At 36.7% G+C, this 24,299-nt stretch overlaps 1 protein-coding gene across 11 annotated transcripts in view; it reads left to right on the top strand.

The window, feature by feature from the left end:
* Positions 1–21,294, top strand: part of WNK2 (WNK lysine deficient protein kinase 2) — a 118,271-nt gene extending 96,977 nt beyond the window's left edge. For 7 of the 11 annotated variants that reach the window (XM_081970596.1, XM_081970595.1, XM_081970594.1 and 4 more), the window contains 4 exons: positions 425–469; positions 1,816–2,075; positions 10,132–10,243; positions 21,046–21,294. In XM_081970596.1, the coding sequence (XP_081826722.1) occupies positions 425–469; positions 1,816–2,075; positions 10,132–10,243; positions 21,046–21,074 (446 nt within the window). In that variant the 3' untranslated portion in view covers positions 21,075–21,294. Of the gene's footprint in view, positions 1–424; positions 470–1,815; positions 4,428–10,131; positions 10,244–21,045 lie in introns of those variants that run through there. The other 4 variants (XM_081970600.1, XM_081970599.1, XM_081970598.1 and 1 more) reach the window with 3 other exon arrangements.
* Positions 21,295–24,299: the final 3,005 nt, after the last annotated feature.

Here is a 24,299-nt window from a genome sequence, read left to right as displayed (position 1 = left end):
ATTTGACGTGCCTTAGTTCTGCAGAACTGGGTCTAAAACCTGAAATAGGAAGTTCTTGCTGCCAGTCTATTCTTATTTTAATCATTAATTGAGAGAAATCAGAGTATTCCATTTACTGTGCATACAGAATAGGAACTGATTTAGAAGCAACATTGATTAAAAATATTACTCTATGTAATGAAAATTGTAGGAGCCAATTAAAAATTCTGCAATGTTTTATTTTTCATATCAGTAAATTTCTATAGGCTTTGAGCAGCCCCCTTATTTCTTCTTTTACACCTGAACTGCTGACTTTCTGTCTGTTCCTTCTTGCATAGTGGTTATTTTTTATTGTTTAAAAATGCAGAAGACTGTCCATCAGACTCTTTTATTTTTCCCTTTTTAGTCTTATCTAACTATATATCTTGTATCATTTACCTTGTAGGGTCCACACTGAAACGACTATGTCTAGGCAAAGATCACAGTAGTAGTAACTATCCCTCTCTCTTTTATTTTTTGCTTTTTTGTATTTATTTTTGAGCATGGGCTGCTTTGTTTAAATATAATCTAGTGGTTTATTTAAAAGCAGACTGCATTGATGATGGCATTTAAATTATGCTGCTTATGAATTAAACATAGCTTTGCATGTCCGTGCTGTTTTTGGGTGCATGCCTGTTGCAAGATCATCATAATTTCAGTATGTACATGTGTATTTTAATGAGATAATTTCAGTATGTACATGTATATTTTAATGAGATAAAGCTGAGTCATATGCTTGTTGATTAACTCAGCTTCCTTATAATGCTCTTTTGTTGCTGGCTGACTAATACAGTTTAATAGTTCCTCTCCTCTGTTGAAATGCTTGAAGTACTGAACAGTGACTGAAGTATAAATTGGGGGGAGCACTTTCACTGTTCTATTTTTCAACGAGCATAAGAATTCACATTAGTTCAATGCACGGGAAGTTTTAAAGAAAGGCATAAAGTTTTATGTAAGTAAAAAACAAACACTAATAGTGTTGTTCGTTTTCTCTGCAAATTCATAATGTAGAAATAGTCATTTAGTATGTTCGTTCATTGTATGCAATACCTTTTCAATACAACTTTGAACTTTTCTGGTTCAAATTTTGGTCATTTTGAAATTAGGATACATGTGTTAAGATTATTGGGAGAAAATTATTTCAAACTCATTGGTCAAGTGTCAATAATGTTTTATTTCACTTTGCTACTTAATTGGTTTTAATGCCTCTACCACGACATATTTTGAGTAATGGTTTCAATAACAGTTGTCCCAGTTTCAGGATGTATGTATAAAATTTTTATAATTAGATTGAATAGATTTAGTTGCCATGTTTGTAGTCTTTCAAATTATGACCACTTCTGTCATTCATTACCACCATCTTGAAAGTGAATTTTTTTTTTAAAAGGAGGAAAAGATTAGTAAAATCTTTAAACTGTGTTTCAGTTCAGAACAGAGTAAGAATATGCTTGGGAATTCTGCAGAAATATAAAAAATTTAATGGCTGCAAAGATACTTTTTTTAAGCCAATTATGACTAATACAAAATAAACAGGAGAGGAAAGAAGATACAATTTATCCTAGCTAAAATAATACTCTGAATAACAAAACTAAAATCCCTTTGAACACATATTTAAACATGAGTTTATGCTACTGGAGGGCCATTTTTGAAGCAAAACAATGTTCTTCAGAAGAAGCAGGTGATTGATTAAACATATAGTCATTTCAGAAATACCATGAATTGTAATAAATACACTCAAAATAAATTCATGTTTTATATATACATATAATTGATTCTTACCTTTCCACAATGTCTTAGGATCTTCAGCAAACAGCCTTGTAGCATATCCAGATCCTCTACCACAAACAACAATACAGGTTCAGGTACAAGCCAACAACAGTAACAACAAGAAAGGAACCTTCACAGATGATCTCCACAAATTGGTGGATCAATGGACAAGCAAAACCATGGGAGCTGTACAAGCAAAGCCATCCTTAAACCAACTTAAACAGAATCAAAAACGGCAAGACATGGAGCCCAAGGCTAATCCCACGCAGACACAGAATGAGACCTGTGGAGTAAGTGGCACTCCTTGAAGAGCATTACGTTTTACTTTGGGTCTGAAAGCCATTGCAAAACTGATGTTTGGAGGAGGACATAAGCTTTAAAAAAAAGCATATTCCATATAAAATCCATTTCAATTCATTGACTACTAAAAATAACTTAAGAATTTTTTTATCAACTTGGACTTGAGCTTGACCAATACATGTATGGTTCAGTATATAACTTTTTGCAAATTGAAAATTGTGGAAATAGTTTATACACAGCAATAAGTTCACTGGTAATCAAATATTGCTTGTCTGAAACATTGATGAAGTTTATTTTATGTATTTACTCCCAAAATATCATTAATTTCCATAGTTGGCATATTGGCAGCAGCTAGTGGGTTTTGCAAGTGACTCTGCCAATAGTCCAACTTTAGAACACAGTAATGATAACTGTCAATATGATCCTTCATAAATCTATTCAAATGTAAGTCCCCTTTAGTTCAGTGGCTTGAATTTTTACTTTGAAGAATGAATACCTATCAAGTCTGGCTGAATACAGTAGGGACGTCTTAATAAAAGGCTTCAGATTTCATTGTAAATGATCACTTTGAATTGAATAAATGCATAATATTTCATATAGAGAAATATATTTAAATATACCGGAGTGGCTTAAAGAAAAAGATTGGTATAATGAATTCACTTCACCATACTTCCATTATCCATTTTCAGTGCTTTAGCTTATCATCTTCAACCTTATGAATTCCTAAATTCATGTAAAATATACATATATGCAAAACTAGAGCCATAATAGTCTGGCTTGAACCAATTATCATCCCCTTTCTTTCCTGCCTACAGAATTCAAACACAGTTATTGGAAGCAAGGCTGCTCCAATACTTTTTGAAGCTTGGTGGTATTTGAAATCGAATATAAATTAGATCCATCCTCTTTAGTATATAAGAACGGGGCAAGCCCAATGGCAGAACTGTAAACATCTGGACTGACCAAGTCATAAATAATGTGCCAGGGCCATTGAATCAGGGAAGTGTACTTACTTACTTATTTATTTATTTATTTGTATTTATGCAGAAATTTGTATATTTTCTGTGCCATAGAGGAGAAGCATTAGAGAAGAATCTTAATATATTTGAAAAGGAGGAGAAACATTTAATGAGTGTTGTTTATCAAGTATCAAATGGTTTGCTTAAGCTATCTTCATAGAATTTATTCTTTAATCTTGGACTCCCTGAGCAGATTATTGTTGCTTTTTTTTTTGACTACCACAGAATCTAAAAAGCAGTGAGCAACTTTTCTGTTAAGTTATAATAATAGAAAACAATGGCATTGGAAGGACAGGTTCGTGTTTATCCGTGAGGAGCTAAGTGCCTTTCATTAAAACAATGAAATTCATAGAAAACAAGCACACTTAAACTTTTCTTTAAATCATAATTTTGAATTAAAAGTTTCATTTGCATAGCAGTGACTTTGCAGGCTTCTGATATTTCATATTAAAAGATATAGATTGTACTGTTGATAGAAAGTAGAAAAAGGATGCAGCCAAATGTGTGTGGGGGAGGTGTCCTGCCTTAGCAACAGGAAAAGTTCTCAGAATATATATATATATATGGTTATAGGCATAGAGGTGATGCTCTTTTTGAACACTATACAGCTTCCATTTCGGAAAACAAAAAGTACATATGATGACATTATTGTTTTGTTACAGCTCTAAAGCTCCAATATATTCACATCTGGGTAGTAGTCAGTACAAAATCACTAATATAATAACACAAAGGTTCTTAAAGTTGTAAAACCCACTCAGAGAGAGTTTTCTACATGATTGTTTTTATTCCCTTGTCAGTCAACTAATTAAATGGAAGAAGTAGTCTTGCAGTTCCCAAGCCTGGGCCCAACCAAGAGTAACACTTCAGCAACCATAGTTGCAATTGTACCGTCCCTCACATTTACTCCCCTGATACAGTCAGGATTTTGATAAAGTGGTGCCAAGCATTTCCAAAGAATGTCTGTGTATTCTAGTTAGATCTAAGAAGAGGAAAAAGCTGAAAAGTACTGTACCAGAGGAAGGCAGAATTTTTATTACTGGGTTTTGTACATTCTTACAATATATATGTATACATAATTGCTGTGCAAGCAAATCTAATCATGAAAGTTCACTGCATGCTGTTTCAATGCAAATGTACTATTATTTTCCTTATCATACACTATAAATACTACATATGTTATTTTTATTCAACAAATGGCTCTGTTCCTTTTAGCATCAACCTTTTCTCTAAGGGAAAAAAAACTTTGTATATTTTACTTTAAAAAGCCGGTGACTCTTGGATCAGTTTCATAAAATCTTACAAGAATTCTTTTGTCCTGTTTTATTTGATATCCAAAGCAGTATAAGCAGTATAGCCCACACTTCCTCCCCTCTCCCCAACCCTGTGCCTAAACAGAGTTTACTTTTCTTTGCTTCTTTTGCACTAGGAACTCCTACAATAAAGGACATCATTTCTCAACCTGGCTGAAAAGCATGAGCGTCAGCCAACAAGAGATGTGGGGTTTTTTCGTTTTTGACATCAGTCATGAACAAAGGGAGCTACTATAGTTCACGATCCTTGGCATCTAATGGAATATTTGTAGAATATAACTCATATTAGCTCAATGAGTTCATCATATGAGGGACCTTTCACTAATTTCACTTAGCCTGTTAAGTAATACCTGTTGAAACAAAAAGTAAGAAAATAGCATTTTGAGCTGCTGGAGGCAATTTACTTGATTGATGGATAAATGTAAAACAAAATATAACTACCTATGATGAGTGTGTGTGCACGCACACACAAGCATGGGTGTAGCTAGTCGAGTAAGATACAAGCTTCCATGTGACTGAAAGATGGAGAGAAAAAAATAAACACAGTAAAATACAGGCTTGTAGCAATTCAGTGGTTTGGATTTACAGGTACCTGTAGTCCACACGTAAGAACCACAGGACCAGCAACTCCATTGCTAAATGATGAGGTCATAAAGTGAGAAGTCACATGACCAGACAGGTTTACGATATCAATTCTGGTGACAGTCATTAAGTGGATCAAGTCATTAAGAGCAATGTCACATGACCATGACTTGCGACTTCCTGTTGGTTTCCTTATTGGTTTTGCATGTTGGAAGCCAGCTGTCAAGATTGCAAATGGCAATCATGATCGCGAGTCATTGCAATTGTCACACGAGAAGTGGGTTCCAGCAGCCGCTACTGCCAGTTCGCTTGTGGTCGCGCAGCACACGCACATGCACACTACTATAAAAATGCTTCTGCGCATGCACAGAAGCCAAAAACAAGATGACGCTGTCGTCGGGAGAACCTGTTCGGGGGCATGGCAGGCCTGGGTCGTTGCCGGTTCCAGCGACCCAGGCCGCCAAACCACTATAGGTTCGGCCAAGCCAGTCCAAACGGGTAGGAAACCACCACTGTTCATTGCTATCTTAACTTTGATGAACACGTGGTCAGTAAGTGGGATTACCTGTATTATCTTAAGAGTAGCATAATATTTGAGTAGCATTTTGAATGGGAGCATAGCGTTGAGAATGAGCAAAACAAAGCAAGCAGTTCAAGATTCTAAAGTTTTCCTTTATGAATGATAAAAGGCCACATTCTTCAAACATAACTGGTTGTCTCAGATACAGATTAATATCCCATTCACAAAATGATATTTGCATCAGTTACAAATATTGGAGCACTGTGATGTAGACATGTGCACATTAACCATGTGAAAAAATAACTTATGAAATTCATAGATCAGAGATTGTTACATTATATAGATACGTATATAACGACAGAAGTCCATATTCAACACCTTTGCAAACCTCCGGCCCTGACCACTGACAGTGATTGCAGACTATAAGCCAGAAATAATTAAGAATATTTATGGTCAATTGATTTCTACAAAATGTGAACACAATTGGTACCACAATTCTAGTTGCCTTAACTCAGGCATAGGTAGTTTGAAAAATTAAGTTCATACATATGGAGGTTCCAGCATTTTTATAGCATTGTCTTCCTGTATCTGAAAGAAGAATCATGATTCATATAAAATCTGGCTACCAAGATCTTTAGGCATAAAGATTCAAAAATTAAAACACTATAAAGGCCTTAATTCTTTAATTTTTATTTTTCATACCTGGCTTTCTAACTCAAGGAGGCAACGATAAAAGGTAAAACAAAAATAGCGCAAATGTTGGGGAAATGGTGAAAAATCCAATTAAAGTTAACTCAAACTGAACACAGAAGAATTGGAAGGGATTTTGGAGGACATTTCTTTCATTCTTCTCCCAATACAACAATCAACTCCTTTGGCATCCCAAACAGCTGGCCATCCAGCCTGTCGAAACACGTGCCCTGAAGGAGTTTATACCCTTCCAATGCTCTCTTTCCCCCCAGCTGCAATTCTTGACACCCTATGCCAATAAATGTGAAAGCTTTCTTTCTTTCATCTATTCAGGTAGCTGTGTTTTATTTTTCTAAGCCTTCGAACCTTCTTCCTTTGCAGTCCAGTTAAATATCTTGAGCTTCCCTTCTCTCTCTCATACCTTTTTAAGTTTCTGGCTTTCTTTATCTCTTCCATTTCCTCAGACTTCTGTTATCTAGGCCTTCCTTCCAAAAGCTGTCAAGAGCTCTTGAGCATTTTTTCGTTATCTTTTTTTAAAAACCCAGATCTTTCACTGATTTGGCTAATACTGCTTAGCCACTATATAATTTAGTCTGTAATATTTTATCTTTCAGGGTTTCTCTTTTTAATTTTCCGTATCTGATGAAGACTCTTATGTTTGGTAATTCTATTATTGTGGAGATTAATCATAGATACTGTACAATTGTATTTCATGTGGCTTGCTCATTTATTCAGCTGCTTTGCCAGAATTGGAAATGTTGGTGGGATTTAATTGCCATTAATCTGCATTTAAAAGCCATTTAAAAGTGAAAATGGGAAAACAGTAATTTCCCCTCCCCCTATGATGTAATGTGTTCTTAAATTGGAGAATCGATCAAATCAGCATGGGTAGTGGCCCAACCATTGCAAATGAGGAATAATGGCTGAAAATAATGAAAACACAATTTTCTGTTCCATGGGTAGTAGACTCCAGTGAAGAGCCACCTACAGTGTACTGTGTTATATAAAAATATGATTGAGTGTCCTAATGGGTGATGCCATAAAGAATGAAGCTTGAAGGCAACAAATCTTTCAATCTTTCTTCTTATCCTGGAGGATCCCCCCTCCCCCTCCCCCGTATCATAAATCAGTTATATTTTTCCTTAGCTCTGAATTTTCTGGAATAATTCTTTGCAAATCAATCAACAAAGACATTCTGAAAAACAATCAAGTTAGGTTTCATATAATGTTCATATACAATAACCACAAATCACCAAGAATGTGTCAGAAATACATGATGGATGATCACAGTCACATCTTACTTCACATTTGCGAAAGTATTTCTACATGGGGGGTGGGGTCTTTGCTTAATAACCACTTGTTCAGATACTACGTCAATCACAGTATCTCCATGGTCATGTGATTGCGATTTGCAACTTTCTTTGCCAGCTTCCTACAAGCAAAGTTAATGGGGAAACTGGCAGAAAATTGCAAATGGCAACCACATGACGTCAAACTCATGGCATTGTGGGATTTGCCTAATAATGGAAATTGTAACTGCCAGAATTTTCATTGCTAGACAACTTGTCACATGAAAAGCTTTATAACTGTGTTGCTTAGTGATGGAAATTCCAGACCCAATTACTGTTGTTAAGAGAGACCTGTATAGAAATAAGATCTTTTGAAATGAATTTTTTTTTACAGATTGAGGCTAATTAACTAAGACTGACACTGCTAGAGTTTTAAGCTAATGTAAATAGTTGAAGTTTATATATCTAATGGGCACCAAGGTTGGAGAAAGACTCATAGGTGGTACAAAGGACAGGCCCGTCTGCCTCAATGAAGTAACATGAGCCAAACCCATTCTGCAAAACAACTTTATCTGTCATTAAACAGCTTTTCCAAATATGTTACAAGGCCACAATAGCAAATATAGTGAAATAGCAATTATTTCCAGAAGTTCTGACTCTGTTCATTTCTGTGGGACCCCTGTTTTATACTTTGCTGAAAACACAAGGATGTAGTTTTCATGCACGTCATTATTCTGTAATATTGAATATGCCTCAGATAAGAATTGTTGGTATTTCCCTTTATTAAAGAACTGAGAAAGAGAAACAGCACATGATTTTGCAGGTTTAATTTACTTCTTCGACTTAATGTTAATCGGAAACATTCAGATTTTCTTTTCTAAAACCTCTATCTGGATAGTGGAGCCTTCTCAAAAAAACAAAAGTTGATCATGGAGCAATAAATTATTTATCTTTGTTCTGCTTACAATGCTTCATTTCTTGGATTGAGACAGTTATATTAGAACTGTTTTTTTCTTTCTTAGCAACAATAGGACCCATTCTTTTCTTGAGAAGTTTCTCTTTATTCACTGTATAAAAAACATGCAGTATTTTAGAAGAAATACACCAATAAATAATGTTTCCAGATTAATATTTCACAATGCTAATTTTGCACAGGAATTTGAGTTGTGCACTGGCTTGTCGCTCTGATCTAGGAATCAACTAAGTTAAATGGCTGCTAGTCTGAGAATAATTCTGCAGAATATAGTAGTATCTACAGGTCCTGCTGTCCTACAAGTCAATCCTACTTGACTTACAGCCATTTGTTTAGTGACAATTCAAAGTTACAACAGCACTGAAAAAAGTGATTCATGACTGTTTTTTCCCCATTTACAACCATTGCAGCATCTCCAATGGTCAAGTGATCAAAATTCGGGCACTTGGCAACTGACATATATTTATGATAGTTGCACTCTCCCTGGGGTCATGTGATCACCATTTATAACCCTCCCAGTCGGTTTCCAACAAGCAAAGTCAATGGGGACAGCTGGATTCACATAAAAACTGTACAATTCACTTAACTTCAGTGATTCACTTAGCAACTGCAAATAACTGCTTTGTTCAGCAATGGAAATGTTGGACTCCATTGTGGTTTTAAGTTGAGGACTACCTGTACTTCTAAGAAATATGACAAGAATGAAGACACCTTTATGTGTTTTGTTTTTCATCTGTATCCTTTTCTGTTTTAAGAATGGTCAGTCCCTGGCTGTAATTTCATCTGATTTTATATTTACAGACCCTGGGATTTGCCTCAAAGAAAGATTGTTCAGGGGGTAGGTGTTAATTTAGTGGAATCACTGCCAAAAGTTGTAAATCATTTATGATATTAAAACCTGTTACCCAGATTCAGGGGGAACCAAGCAATCCTTTGGTCTATATTTAACTTCATAGTTCTCAAAATGTCAGCTGCTCTCTGTGATCCAACATTTCTTTCATCTAGTTTAGCCGTGCCTGGATATGAAATGGACTGAAGAATTCTGTGTCTCTCTTGAAATGTCTATTCAAGTGGTAGCAACAAACCTAGGGGAGAGACTTTACAATTATTGCAGAGTTACTTAACAGAAGCAGGGACAGGGTTAACTACTTACTACAATTGGTTGCTTTGGAAACATATTTTCCATTTTATAATATTTTATAGATGGCTAGTTTTCCAAATTTAGTCATCGGCTCTTTAAAATGTGCATAGCCAAAAAGTTCTCCAGCTAATATCAGCTACTGCTGGAGAAATAGCCATAGTTGATGTTGCTTTAAGGAAAGCAGTGATTTGTCACATTGATTTGTTATAGTTCCTGCAGGGAGAAATAATGATTATTTGGTGAAGGGGGGGGGGATCCTGCTGTGCTTAGAAATGCATTGTATTCAGCTAGAACTCCCTTGGTGTTTATATCGGTAACATGAGAAGGGTTAGAGCCTCACTGTGAGAAGGAGTTGGGTGTTCAATCCCGCATTGGCCATTTTAGCCACATGAGGGAGCATATCCAGCATATACCCTCCAAACAGGGTGAAAGAGATGGGTGGACAATGATAATTTCTATGAACTGCTCTGTAAAAAAGGAAACAAGAATTACAGCTACACTTTCTTATGTTTGCTTTTATAGATTAATGCAGCAAGAACAGGAATGGGGAAAAAGTGTGTTGTTCCAGTGACTTGTCCACTGTCAGCTGCATTAACTTCTGGAGTTCCACCATCCCAGCCAGTGCCTATGCCAGGTACTCTCCTAACTGGCCCAGTCAAACCTTATGTGATGCCTCTTGGTCAGTATGGAGGAGTTCTCCCTACGACCTTCTTTGGAGTGCCCTGGTCGGGCCCAACCACTCAGCCGGGGATGAGAGGAGGCCAGAGCATTGCACAGTTTCCAGCTCTTGGCCCCAATAGCTTCCAGTTGTTTCCGGTGCCGCTGCAGAGGCCCTAATTTGGAATGACCTCAGTAGCTGACATCCAAATGGCAACCGTCCAGTGCTTAGCTCCTAGGCAATCTGTTTCTCCCTGCTGGCCCCATTCAGGCTCACTAGTTCATTAGCCATGCCCCCTCAGGCCGGCCCGGTGGAATGCTTTCCCACCAATCCGTGTGCTCTTCGGCAATCCTTCTTTCTCCTTCGTTGCCGAAGACGGTTGAGTTTCTTCTCTGGTGTTTGAAACAGCTACGTTCAACACTTAACGTACTTGAATGGATGGGTAGGAGAACAGTACTGATCTTACAGGAGTATAGTGCCTTGAATTCAAGCTTTTCAGTTCAAACTGGGAAGGTTAAAATAATCACAACAATAACTGAAAGGTGTACTTTATTTACAAGCTGCTTCGGAAAGCTTAACTTCTTTTATTTGCAAAAATACAAAGATATACATTTAATGGTGACAGTTTACATCTGAAATTCTTGACCAGTTTTATTTTCTCCTGTTACATGCTTTTAATTTAACCAGCAGTTAAGTGGCGTATTTGGTAGTTTAAATCTTTAACCTCCTCTCTGACTGGGTCTTCTGCCCTTTGAGTAAAGCGTAATGAAATGGATCTCTTTGTTGTTACTGAAGGAGCCTGAATGTAAGTTGTATCTCTGTGTTTGAGGGGAAAAGAATTGTTATGTGGTCTTTATGGAAAAGTAGTTGCAAGTGATAACCTCTCTTTTTCTTTCAAACAGCAAATTTGGCAGGCAGATGTCCTTCCCCCTCTGATATTCAATTGTAACATTTTTTGCCATCTTCTGAACAAACAATCTAGTTCAGTTACATTACAAATCTTGCATGTTTCATGTGTGAAATACGCTTAACCATAATTCTTAGGACCACAGTCCAAAGTTATTGTAAGATCTTTGTAAGTACGAAAGTCTCCTTGCATGTGATCTGCCTGTCCACCAAATGCTTAAGAGTATTCTCCGTGAAATGGAATTGGCTTTTGACTTGTGCTTCCTTCCTTCTTACATTCGCTTTATGTTACCGTATGTAGAATTTGCATCTTCACCTGTCAGTCCAAAGGCACACGAGAGCCACTCACTATTTATTTGCAGGTTGGCAAGCCTTTGTTCCTTTGGGTGGGAAAAGGAGCAAAGAATCCCATCTACAAATATAATGGCACACTTAAACAGAATCACAGTACTAGAGCTGAAGGCACACTGCTTGCACTTTGCCACTCTCAATATGGCAGCAGTATTTTTAAACTGCCTGCTGAAGGGGTGGAGCTGTTTGGCGCTGCCCATCTGTTATTTGTATGAGTCTACTGTACTTTGAGCATTCAAGAACTGTCTGCAATATTTTGTTGGTACCATTGAATATGATGCCGTCAATTCTGTTAGAATTGAATTTTGTAGAAATTGACGCAGTCTTCTGCCTGGGGAGAATACATCTACAGTAAGAGATTTCTGTTCTCTGTAACATGTATCTTTACATTGTTTGAGACTTTATTTTAGATTCATGTATGTATGCTTTATGAGCATAAACACCGAAAATGTCTTCTCACTGTCTTCCCCCTTTCGCTTGCACTGAAAATTCCCATTTGCCACGACTGCCTGTTGTACAGCCTGTTTCAGTCCCTTGTATATGATGGTCAGTGGTATAACCTCTCACTACCAAGAGAATGTATATATTCAAGAAAAGGAAAAAAAATAAACATTTTTGTGCTTGAAAAAAAAATGTGTTGCTAAAAGTTTCAGCTATGAAGGAGAAATTCCACAGTCCAAGCTCATTCCCCCATCATCAGATACATTTTAAAAGCAATTCATGCAGTCAAATGATAGGTAGGATATCTAGAATTAGAACTGAAATATTTCAGGCATATGCTTACAGTGATACCTTGGGCATCAAAATGAGCAACATTTTAGAAGATGGAATGAGCAAATAAGCTCCACATACATTTTTTCATTAATTCAAATCACATTTGATGGCTTGATCATGATTGACTAGTTTTGTTACCAATATTGACTTCCATCTATAACTACGAAATATTCCAAGTTTAGACAGAAGATAGCTATGGAAAGATGTTTGTTAAAATCAATACAAAAATCAACACAATAACATTAAAATATGATCCCTTAAACTTTGATTATACGTGTTGAACAAGAGAAAAAAAGATGTAATGAGAAATGAAATAGATGGAGGAGTTATGCTATTTCAGCATATCAAAAAGATTAGTAGCATGACATGTTTTCCATAATTTTAATGCAGTCAATATATTATTATAAATCAGTCGCATAAACCTTGAACAGAGGCAGATCCCAACATTAAACCTGAAATCTTCTTTTTTTCAAGTAGGGGATTTCTATTACTGAGATATATATCTCATCCTAAAGTTATAACCTTTTAGAAGTAAATGTTGGGCAAAGCTTAATTGAGGGGTAGCGTCTTTATGTGTCTATTTATTTCCATTTTAGAGAACTACCCATAATTATATAAGACTTCCATTAGAGAAATTTTAAAATACACAAGATTTTTCACTGTAAAGTAAAATTTGACTACATGCAAATTTTGACCCTTTTCTCTATTAGCTGAAGCAGAGCTTTCCAAGGGCAGATAGATCAGGAAGATGACACATTTTGAAAAGAAATGGGCTATTGCAGTGTTCCTCAACTTCAGTAACTATAATGTTAGCAACTTTAAGATTTAGCATCAGAATTCCTTAGCCAGCCATGTAGACTGAGGAATTCTGGGAGTTGAAGTCCACAGATCTTCAAGCTGAGTTGACTGGCTATGGAAAGGTTCCAAAGGGAGAGTAATCCCATGACAGGCCAGAAGGCTACTGCCCAATAATGCTTCCATGGGTTCCCTTGCTATAAATCTGAAGGTGATCTCTTTAAAAGGTTGTCCTTGGCAGATCTCACATTTTGCCATGTCACACTGAAAGTCTAAAAATATAGCTGAATTGAATTAGTTCTTTCTGCAGTTGCACTTAGAGAAGCAAGCAACTGTTTTCAAATACACAAATTTAACTACTCTTGCAGTGCATACTGCTGTAATTTTATTTGGGGGCAGAAAAAAAGCCCCGAATTTCTACTCAAGCAGGAATGGTTAAAAAACCTCAGTCCCACCAAGTTGATAAAGTTATATATTCTACATTACAATTTGATAGTAAGGAAATGACCTTACTTGGACATGTATGAACTGCAGAGCTGCGAGGCCTGATTGTAATACAGCATCAAAAATATTTAATTAGTAATAAGAAGAATACAATTCACATTCAAAGTGCTATCATGGCTTTGAAAGAGATGCTAAAATTCTGTCTGAGAAAGGCCTTGCAAATGTAGCTGCATTCTACTCTGCAAATAAGGAGCTGGCTTACCAGAAGCATTGGTCACAATCATTTGAAGTATATCAAGACCTTGTTTTTTCTCCAGTTCAGCCTTGTTATGATTTGGCCTTTCACATACTTAGCATGTGGGTATAGTCAGCAAGTTATCCTTAAACTCATGGCCAGGAGTAGAAAGGAAGCATTTCTCATATTACCTGGGGGGGGGGGGGGGGAGCCAGAGGCGCCAAAATGAACTGAAAGCAATTTAATCATTTTGCTTAAAAAGGGATTCTGAATTAGTTGTCACCTTTAAAGCAACATGAATGGCACTGAGACCTAAGAGCAGTAATAAGCAGCATCAAAAACATGGGGTGCCTGCTTTGATATGTGGATTTGTGGGAAATCATGTTGACAATCTCATTAACCTTAAGCATCACAAAAGTGTGGACATTAAAGAAAGTTGCCAACAAATATTTCTTGCACACCAGGAGTTTCACCCGCCATTTCTTTTCTTCAGATCCATCTCAAACTGAATTCATCTTCAGTGAGATGATTTGTACCCTTTCTCTGTCCATCACCAGTGAATGAATCATAACACAAGTATTGGTCCACCAAGCAGCATATTTCACTCTGCCTACAGTCTTTTTGCATATTGAAATAAAAAAAGAAACTAGCAGAAAACTAGCAATGTAGGATCAGAAGGCTGCTGTTTGGCACACTGAAAATCGAACAGTCTATTCAGTTTCAGTATCTTTGAATGAATGAGAGTGAAATGCTGAATAAAGGACTGATAAATACAGTTTAGCTAATTCTCATATTGATACAGAAGTATTTGCCAGTATATTATCTCTTCCTATTATTACAAAATGTGATAGTCTGAAAATTAATCCCATAAGTAGAAGTAACTGAAACTTCTTAGATGGGCCCTTATCTTGATTCATAACATGTTCTCACTTTCTTTCATTATACACCCAATTTCTACTGCAGGTATGTAAGAATTTCTACTACATTTCATTAATTCTTTTGAAAATAGTTGCACTGACGTAGATGTGACAAAATCAAAGTATCCAGAAGGTAGGATGAGCATGAACAGGAATCTTGTTGCCTGAGATCAAGAGTCTTTCTAAACCAACATACAGGCAGTCCTTGACTTACAACCATTCGCTTAGTACTCAAAATTACAATGGCAATGAGAAAACTGACATATGACCATTTTTCACTCTCATGACTACTGCAGCATCCCCATGGTCATGTGATCAAAATTCGATCACTTGAGAACTGGCCTGTATTTATGAAGGTTGCAGTGTCCTGGGGTCATGTGATCACTATTTGTAACCTTCTGGCAAGCAAAGTCAATCGGAAACCAGATTTACTTAACAACTGTGTTACTATCTTAACAACTGCACTAATTGATTTAACAATTGTGGCAAGAAAGGTCGTAAAAATTGGGCAAAATTCACTTAACAGCTGTCTTGCTTAGCAATAGAAATTTTGGACTCAGTTGTAGTTATAAGTCAAAGACTACCTGCACATTTTTTGAAAAACAAGAAATAAGACAAGAGTGTTTCCATTCTGTTTCCAGCATTTGATGTTCAGATATATTACCTCTAAATGTGAAGTTTCTACACATTTGTAGTGAAAAAAAACAAACAGTAAGCTAGCTTCCTCTTAATTGTAAAACATCATGATCGTTTGTGGTTGAGAATGGAATTAATTTTTAAATTATCCAATTTAATTGCTACATTCTAGAAATGTTTTCAATATATTAATTTAGTTTGTCTGGCCTTTATTTTTATTGGGGGGGGGGCAGAATTGTGACATGACTTTTTGGTTTAAAGTGTCAAGATTCTTTCTCTCTCAAGAATGTGTTCAAATTAATTTTTATATACATATGTAAGAAAGTTAAAACTAATTTTATTGCAGAGGTTGAACCAATTTACACTATTTTTTTACACAAGTCTAAAAGATTCCCAAAATACATGGTGAATAAATTAACTTAAAAAGTAACTTAATCTCTGAGAAAACCGAATATTTTAAAAATGTACACTCACACATCCACACAAGCAAAAAATGTTTTTCCTGCTTTCACTTGGTTCCTGATTAGTTAGTATATATTACTGTTTTGTTTTTTGTTTTAAAGATCCTTGTAGCCATGAATTCTGAAAGTATCTGGGACTCTGAAGCTTCAGAAAAGATTGACCATGCTTGCCATGCACAGAGCACGTCAAGCGATAGAGGAGTTTGTAGCCTAAATATTTATCTACCACTGAAAATTACTATCAAAAAGTTGGATATGTTAAGTTTTCATTGAAAAAAAGCATTATATAAAGATTGATGTTCTGTTTCTTTTGGCTATGGTTAAAACTGGATGGGAGTACAGCATGACAACAGCCCTGCAAAAATGGCAACTTGTTCCAATGCGCAACTTTTTAATGGGGGGGGGGGGAATCCATGTCTATTTGCACATTGTAGAAAAGTGCAAAAAGTAATGCTTTTCCTGGTTTCCATGTAACATTTGAAAGGTTTGCACCACTTTGTACCGGATGAAATACGTGTCCTCTGTCTGCTGTTGTTAGAGGGAGCAACTGTGAGTTATATATTTTCTTCTTGTCTAAGAAAGGGATGAAGACTTACTAGACCTGCAACTTAAAAAGTTAGGACATGAACAGACAATAATGAAAGGGCAGAGTTAAATAATATAGGAATCAATTTAAATTCTACATTTAAAAGAAATGTTTTAATATGGGACAGATTTTTTTCCCCCTGAGTACAATAAGTAGTTGATTTTGTTTGCTAACCGCTATGTCTGGGGTCCTTTAGTGCTCTATGAGCTTGGTTGTTTTCTTGCAGATGTTCATTACCAAACTAGGTAGCATCATCAGTGCTAGTCTAGTATATCTACCAGAAGATGCTAAGAAAGAAGTCGGCCTTAAGTACTTATTATTCTTAACCTCCAGCATGTTGCATATATGTTGGATATGTAATGTTTGTGGTGAAAATATCGACCTACCTTTCAAGGCCTGTCCCACAATATCGCTATAAAGATTTTCTAGAAAGCCTAGGCTTGAATTTAAAAGTAGAACTAGCCTCTCATCCTCTTCAGGTTTCTGAACCCATGAACAGATTCCCTAGAATGGCTGGGAATGGGACATGGGAGCTGAAACACAAGAGGGAAATTGGAGAAATTGGATGAACCGATAGGCAATAATCTTCCCAAAACAGGAGGTGGAGATATCACATATCCACATCAACCTTTAATGGGGCTTTGGAAATGGCATGGATATCCACAGGTTCAATATCCCAATCTGCCGATCTGATTACTAGACTACATCACTATGTCTTTCACTGCCAGTTGCCAGCAGTTTGGCAGTTCGAGTCTCACTAGGCTCAAGGTTGACTCAGTCTTCCATTCTTCCGAGGTTGGTAAAATGAGGACTCAGAATTTTGGTGCTAATAGGCTGACTCTCTAAACCACTTAGAGAGGGCTGGAAAGCACCGTGAAGCTGTATATAAGTCTAAGCGCTATTGCTATTTTGGTCAAGTGTTTACAATTCTCTTTTGGTTTAGATACTGGACCACACAATTCTTTCTTGCGCACTTACTCAGGTGTCAGGCTAGTGGGGCTTATTCCCCTGGAAGTGAGCATGGAAGCCTGACAGTAATCTGTGCTTGTAACTCACTCAGCATGACCATGCAATGGGAAGAGAAGATTGCTTGCTTATGTGCTAATCCATGCTTTTTTCTGCAAATGCATGTCAGTCTATTTTGACAAAAACATGGAATGGATCATGCCATTCTGAGAAAATGTGTATTTCAGATTATTAATATCAATTAACACTTTAAATCAATTTGTACTTATTGAAATGAATAATATTGTCTATTTAAAACCTTTGAAAGCATTGTATTTCTTTACTGGACTAGCACACTGTTACTTAAGTGGGGAAGGAATTGCCATCTTTAGTACTGTGCAGAATATTCCACATTGTTGCCAAAATCCATTAAATTTAGGGCTATTGAAACTAGATCCACCATGTTATTTCCTTTTTAAATCCCTTCTTTTGCAGCATTATCAAAATGCAGAAAAAGAGTAACAAATACTAAGCCAAAGACATGAAAAGCTTACTATAAAAAAGAAACATAGCAAAAACTTTATATCAAACAAAGTTACCTGAATTCATATTTTTAAAAGATTTTTTCTTGTACATAGAGAGAGAGAGAGAGAGAATGAGAGGGAGCGCTTGTTCACTATTCACTTTGATGCATATATTTTCAAATACTCTTCAGTGTGTCATACAAATCCATCCATCCGTCACTACAAATCAAGTTCTGAGCCAGCAATGTGGCATAATCTGTTTACAGCTCTGTGTGTGTGTGTGTGTGTGTAATAACCAATACATCATTAATAACACAAGCATTCCTTACATAGTATGCAAAAGTACATTAACAACTGAGGCAATACCATACATCCTTCCTTCTCAGTTCTGAAACCATTCTCTCCACATTCCATTTAATCTCATACATAATTTACCTCCTTCGTGTGCTAACTCATAACACAGTCAGTAACAACTTTCCACTCCATATTCATTAAAAAAAATACCCTTCTCCATAATTCAATTTATAATATGCTTTCTTTTAAAACAAATTCATAGTAAAGTTTCTTACATTTATACAATTCTCAATGTCCTGCTGAAGTACAAAAAAGGCTATTTTCCAAATCCCTATAATTTTGTTAATGATTGCATCTTCTAATTGTTTTATCAGAATTCTGCAAAGACCTTCCCAGTCATACTTGACTATTGTACCCCACTGGAGCCTTAATTTAGGAAAAGAGTAACATAATACTTCCTATTATCAGAGACAGAGGCAATCTTCTTCCCACATCAGAGGTGGGTTGCTGCCGGTTCGTCCTAGAGCGGGCAAAGCGGCAGCGGGAGGCTCCACCCACCCAACCGGAAGTTTCTGCGCATGCGCAGAAATGTCATGTGCACAAGCATGCGTGAAAGTGCACCTGAACCGGTATAACAAAATTTGCAACCCACAACTGTCCCACATATTAAATAACCTGCACAGCCACTCACAAACAAATATATCCATATTTTAACTCTGTTCCCATTAGACCATATACATCTCTAGTTTTACCATTTTGAATTCTCATAGTATTAATGATTTCCTTTTCATCATTTATCTTCAACACTTAAGTTGTATAGTTTTCGTGTGAACTCTTCTCTTTTAATCCCAAAATATTTTCTCACTTTTATTTTTAAATTCCACCCATTCTTCTTACTTAAACCCTTTTCATTCACTTTCTGAAATAAATGTTTCCATCAAATTCGCTCTGTAAAACTAATTTTTCTCCCTTTATACACTATGAAATATTCCCACTTTTGCAGAAAGCTTTCTCTTATATGCAATTTTTCTTTTCCACAGCCTCTTTTACTTCATCATTCTACCAAACATACTTTTTCATATTTTCATATTTCCTATTGGTGTAACACCAGACACCCTTGTGGCACTCTGTAACACAACTCCTTTAACTCTATTCAGAGACGTTTCCACATCTTTCTCTACATTTACTTTCTATCTTCTATATAGCATTTGTACTTCTTCCTGCAGTCATTTTATTTTCACCTTGATCTCTTTCACTTCCTTCTTTTTCTTCCTTGTCCATTTTTCTTTTAAGATCCACTTTTGATAGTCTCAAATCAGTCACAAATTTAGAACCTCTCATCTGCTATGTGTATCTGTGAAGAGATTAATACATATGTATTGTGGATTAATCCATTATTGAAACATTTGTTTTTCTAAGCAGACACTCTGTGAACAGTCTTGGATCTTCAAATTACCCCCGACAGTTTGTCATTTTATTTACCCCTTATTGCTACCTAGCAGAATTTTTGTTTTGTCACATTCATTCAGACTCTTGTGCAGCGTTTCCACAAAACCATAGTTCTTCCATAATCACCATCCACTGGAACCTAATATGTAATATTGCCCACCAATATTTCTTACATTCCTATATATACCCAAAACAACCCAGATAACACTATTTCATACTTTCTGACATATATTTTATCCTTCCATTCATAATTAAACCTAAATTTTCATTTTCCTGCATGATATATGAACTCCACTTTTCAAGAGCAAATTGCCACATTCAATTATCGTATCCTTACTTCTCCTCTCACTTAGTTTTACATACCCATCAACTTTATTTGTTAATTCATGCTTAATGTAGTATCTGTATGGTTCTCACCCCACTTTGGTGCTTATCCTTGGAGGATGGAAAAATTGTAGGTATCCCCCTCTATGGTTTCCCACAAGCCTCTGCTACCTGCTCTTTCCAAGGACTAGAAATCCTAAGAAATGGAGGCTGCTTGGAGTAAGCAGAAGGCCTGTCAGGAGGTGCTGTGGAGCTGAAGAATCTGAAAAATGTTATGCTTTTCCTACATGCCCAACCAGGAATGTTGATTTAAATAACTTTTTAAACAAACAAATACCAAACAAGATGTCTCTTCAGGCAGCAATGTTTTTGGATATACAGTATGTGCCTTAGAACAGTTCTGCCTAATAGTAAGAAAGATGGTGACCCATGAATTGACCATGTTGTGGTTGGCCTCCAGATAAAGAACTGCCCTGTGTAAAAGAGAACACATACTTGGGCAACCAAGCTCAGGAACCAAGGTTCTCCTTTTCGTATTACTAACACACACACACACACACACACACACACACACACACACACACACCTGTCCAATCTAGGACTGGCCTATTTGAAAAGAAAGAAATTGTTCCGTCTATTACTTCACAGAGTGTTCATTTAAGGTCATGTTTAAGTCATTCAGACATTTTGCTTCATACCGAGAACTCTGTGGCTGAATCTGGGATTGGTGCAAGTAATATTTGATTTCTTTTTATTGCCTTGCTTTCTTTTTAAAAATGAAATCAAACTGTGATTTGCTTGCTACATCTTGACGTGCGGCCATTTTTCTCACCAATTTCTTTGGGATTTCAAGTACTCCATCCATATTCATATCCGGAGAAAATAAAATTCAAAGTGCAAAATGATGCTTATGCCTAATGATCTCATGCTTTGTAGGGCATTCTGCTTTGCTTGAATCAGCCAAAGACTTTTTGGGTGAAAAAGAATGACATTTATGAAATTTTCAGCATGGCACAAATGGATGTGCTTGTCATAGCTTGGGTAAAGCTTTTTTTTTTTTTTCCTTTTTCTGTATGGATGTATATAATCATTGTTAGTAATCTTTTTGTTTTTTGTTTGTTTCTGTTTATCTTTTAGATTCCGAGGAAGAGAATACCACTCAATGATACATGGCTAAATTCACCAATAGGAGGAAAGACCCACAAGATTTTATTTCATTGAAAGAAGAAGGATAAAAAAACACCTGGAATTGATGTTGTTTGTGAAAACCCTGTACACTATCCCCACCTATTCATTTCAGTTGAATTTTGTAGCCTCTTTCTAATGTTTTTAAATTTCAATGTGGAAATTCAAACATTATGCAAAAAAATAAACTATAATTATTTTGAGGAGAAAGCTTTTCTTTGCAAATAATCCTTTTGATTAAGATTAATTCACATGAACAGCTACATAATTATTCCACACTGCCAGATTAACCACTCTATAGTTCTGCTTCAGTCAGAAAACTTCGGTTCCATTATAGAAACAAATAATATTCCTTTTGTGGCAGTGCTAACAGCATTCAATTAATGAGAAGGGCAATGCTGCCTTATTGGGGATGTTGAGAGGATTTGGCTATCATATTAATTAACATATCTGTTACCAACAGTTTTTTTTTTTAAAAAAAAGCAGAGATGGACATTCACTATTGCTGCTTGGAATTGTGGGAACAGTAATAATGCCAATTCAATTCTGTGACATCACAGGAAATCTTTCTTGACATTCCACATTTTACACCATCACCACTATTGTAATGCCATCTTAACAAATATGATAGTAGACACTGTTATTGGAGTTTTAGAAAAATTGGCAACTAAGTGCCATCCTACTGGCAGACTACTTGCTCAGTCAGCAAAGTGACTTCCACTGTTAATTCCAAGAAAAATAATGAATTTCCCGAAAAGTCTGCTTCCTATAGGCCTGTGATAGCGAATCTATGGCATGCATGCCTGAAGTAGCACACGGAACCATGTCACCTGTTCCTTTTCCAGGTTTCTGGCGTGCAAGTGCACACAACGATCAGCTGGCCTTTTGTGCATGCAGCAGTGCTGGAAACAAGGCTCTGTTTTAGGCCCAGTACTCTTCAACATCTTCATCAATGATTTGGATGAGGGAATAAATGGGGAACTCATCAAATTTGCAGATGATACCAAGCTGGCAGGAATAGCCAACACTCCAGAAGATAGGCTTAAGATACAGAAGGATCTTGACAAACTTGAACATTGGGCACTATCTAATAAAATGAAATTCAATGGTGAAAAGAGTAAGGTTCTACATTTAGGCAACAAAAACGGAATGCACAGGTACAGTATAGGTGATACCTTACTCAGTAGTAGTAACTGTGAAAGGGATCTTGGAGTCCTAGTGGACAACCATTTAAATATGAGCCAGCAGTGTGCAGCAGCTGCCAAAAAAGCCAACACAGTTCTAGGCTGCATCAACAGAGGGATAGAGTCAAGATCACGTGAAGTGTTAATACCACTTTATAATGCCTTGGTAAGGCCACACTTGGAATACTGCATTCAGTTCTGGTCGCCACGATGTAAAAAAGATGTGGAGACTCTAGAAAGAGTGCAGAGAAGAGCAACAAAGATGATTAGGGGACTGGAGACTAAAACATATGAAGAACGGTTGCAGGAACTGGGTATGTTTAGCTTAAGAGAAAGAAGGACTAGGGCAGACATGATAGCATTATTCCAATATCTCAGAGGTTGCCACAAAGAAGAGGGAGTCAAACTATTCTCCAAAGCACCTGAGGGTAGAACAAGAAGCAATGGGTGGAAACTAATCAAGGAGAGAAGCAACTTAGAACTGAGGAGAAATTTCCTGACAGTGAGAACAATTAATCAGTGGAACAGCTTGCCTCCAGAAGTTGTGAATGCCCCAACACTAGAAGTCTTTAAGAAGATGTTGGATAGCTATTTGTCTGAAACGGTATAGGGTTTCCTGCCTAGGCAGGGGGTTGGACTAGAAGACCTCCAAGGTCCCTTCCAACTCTACTATTGTAAACCGGAAGAGCTGGTCTTCCATTTTCCGGCATGAGCATGTGCACAGCCAGCTGATAAGCGTGTGTGCATGCACAGCAGTAACCGGAAGACTTGCTGGCCGGTGTGCATGCATGCACCAGAAACTGGAAGTTCATTTTCTGGTGTGCGCATGTCCCCTGGGCAGCTCCTCTTCCAGGTTGTGGCCCAGATGACCGTGCTCGCATGTGTGCACTCCCTTTTTGGCTCTCAATGCCGAAAAGGTTCACCATCACTGCTATAGACACTTAATAGCCTAATAAATCTTAGGATTATACACCCTTTCAAAACTGATTTGGAAGAATTGCTTTAGATTTTGCATGAGTACTGATTGAGCAGTCTGATTTCTTCAGGCTTTGTATAAACCTGAAATAAGATGCCTCTATTTTGAGAAATCAACTCATTAAAGTTAATGAGAATCTTAAAAGCAGCTGCATCAGAATCCCCTTGACCCCCCCCCCCATGTTCCTGAAAAAAAGAAAACAAAAGAACAAATAATAATAATAATAATAATAATAATAATAATAATAATAATAACCATTTGTCTGCATTAAAAAACCATGCAGTCATCTAAATGTACAGCTCTACTAAATACATGAGATACCTGTTGGTGAAGTTGTTAAATGCAGGGGGCCAGAAACCACAAGAGGATGGCTTCACCTGGTGACTATGGGCCTGTGTCCCTTAGCCTCAGAGTAGGCAGAGATTTTGTCCTATCTCTGTCCAATCCTCAACAATCAGTCTCTCTTAGCCAATGTTTTGATTACAATAAGAACAACAAACCTCCATCACCTTCAAGATTAGAAGACTATTTTTGCTACAAAAGATGTAAATGATTATGGAAGTTAACCCATCTCAATCACTACTGGATATCACAATATGGTATATTGTGAAACGGTATAAGGTTTCCTGCCTAGGCAGGGGGTTGGACTAGAAGACCTCCAAGGTCCCTTCCAACTCTACTATTGTATTGTATTGTATTGTATTGTATATAAATATACATTCAAGTATCTAATTTGAACAGATGCCTAGGGAAATGTTTTAAGGCACAGAAGTGTCTAGTTGTGATGAAGTGCAAAATAAAGAATATTATTTAGATAACATCTCTGGCTTACACCAATAAAAATAAAATGACATTGCAGCATTCCTACTACCTACATTCACATAGAAGTAAGCATGTTTTTAAAAGGTATTTAATTCCAGAGCGATCAAGATAATATATGGATTTCATTAACATGGAAAGTTAAGAGATGCCAGCAAGAATATAGTGTTGTAGAATAACATGTCAGTATAATGAAATTATACTGTTGTAGGTTGAAATTTTCATCT

This window comes from Natrix helvetica (assembly GCF_964273705.1).
Source record: "Natrix helvetica genome assembly, chromosome: 1".
Lineage (NCBI taxonomy): Eukaryota > Metazoa > Chordata > Lepidosauria > Squamata > Natricidae > Natrix > Natrix helvetica.
The sequence above is the reverse complement of the archived record's forward strand: the minus strand, read 5'-3'. Positions and strand labels throughout refer to the sequence as shown.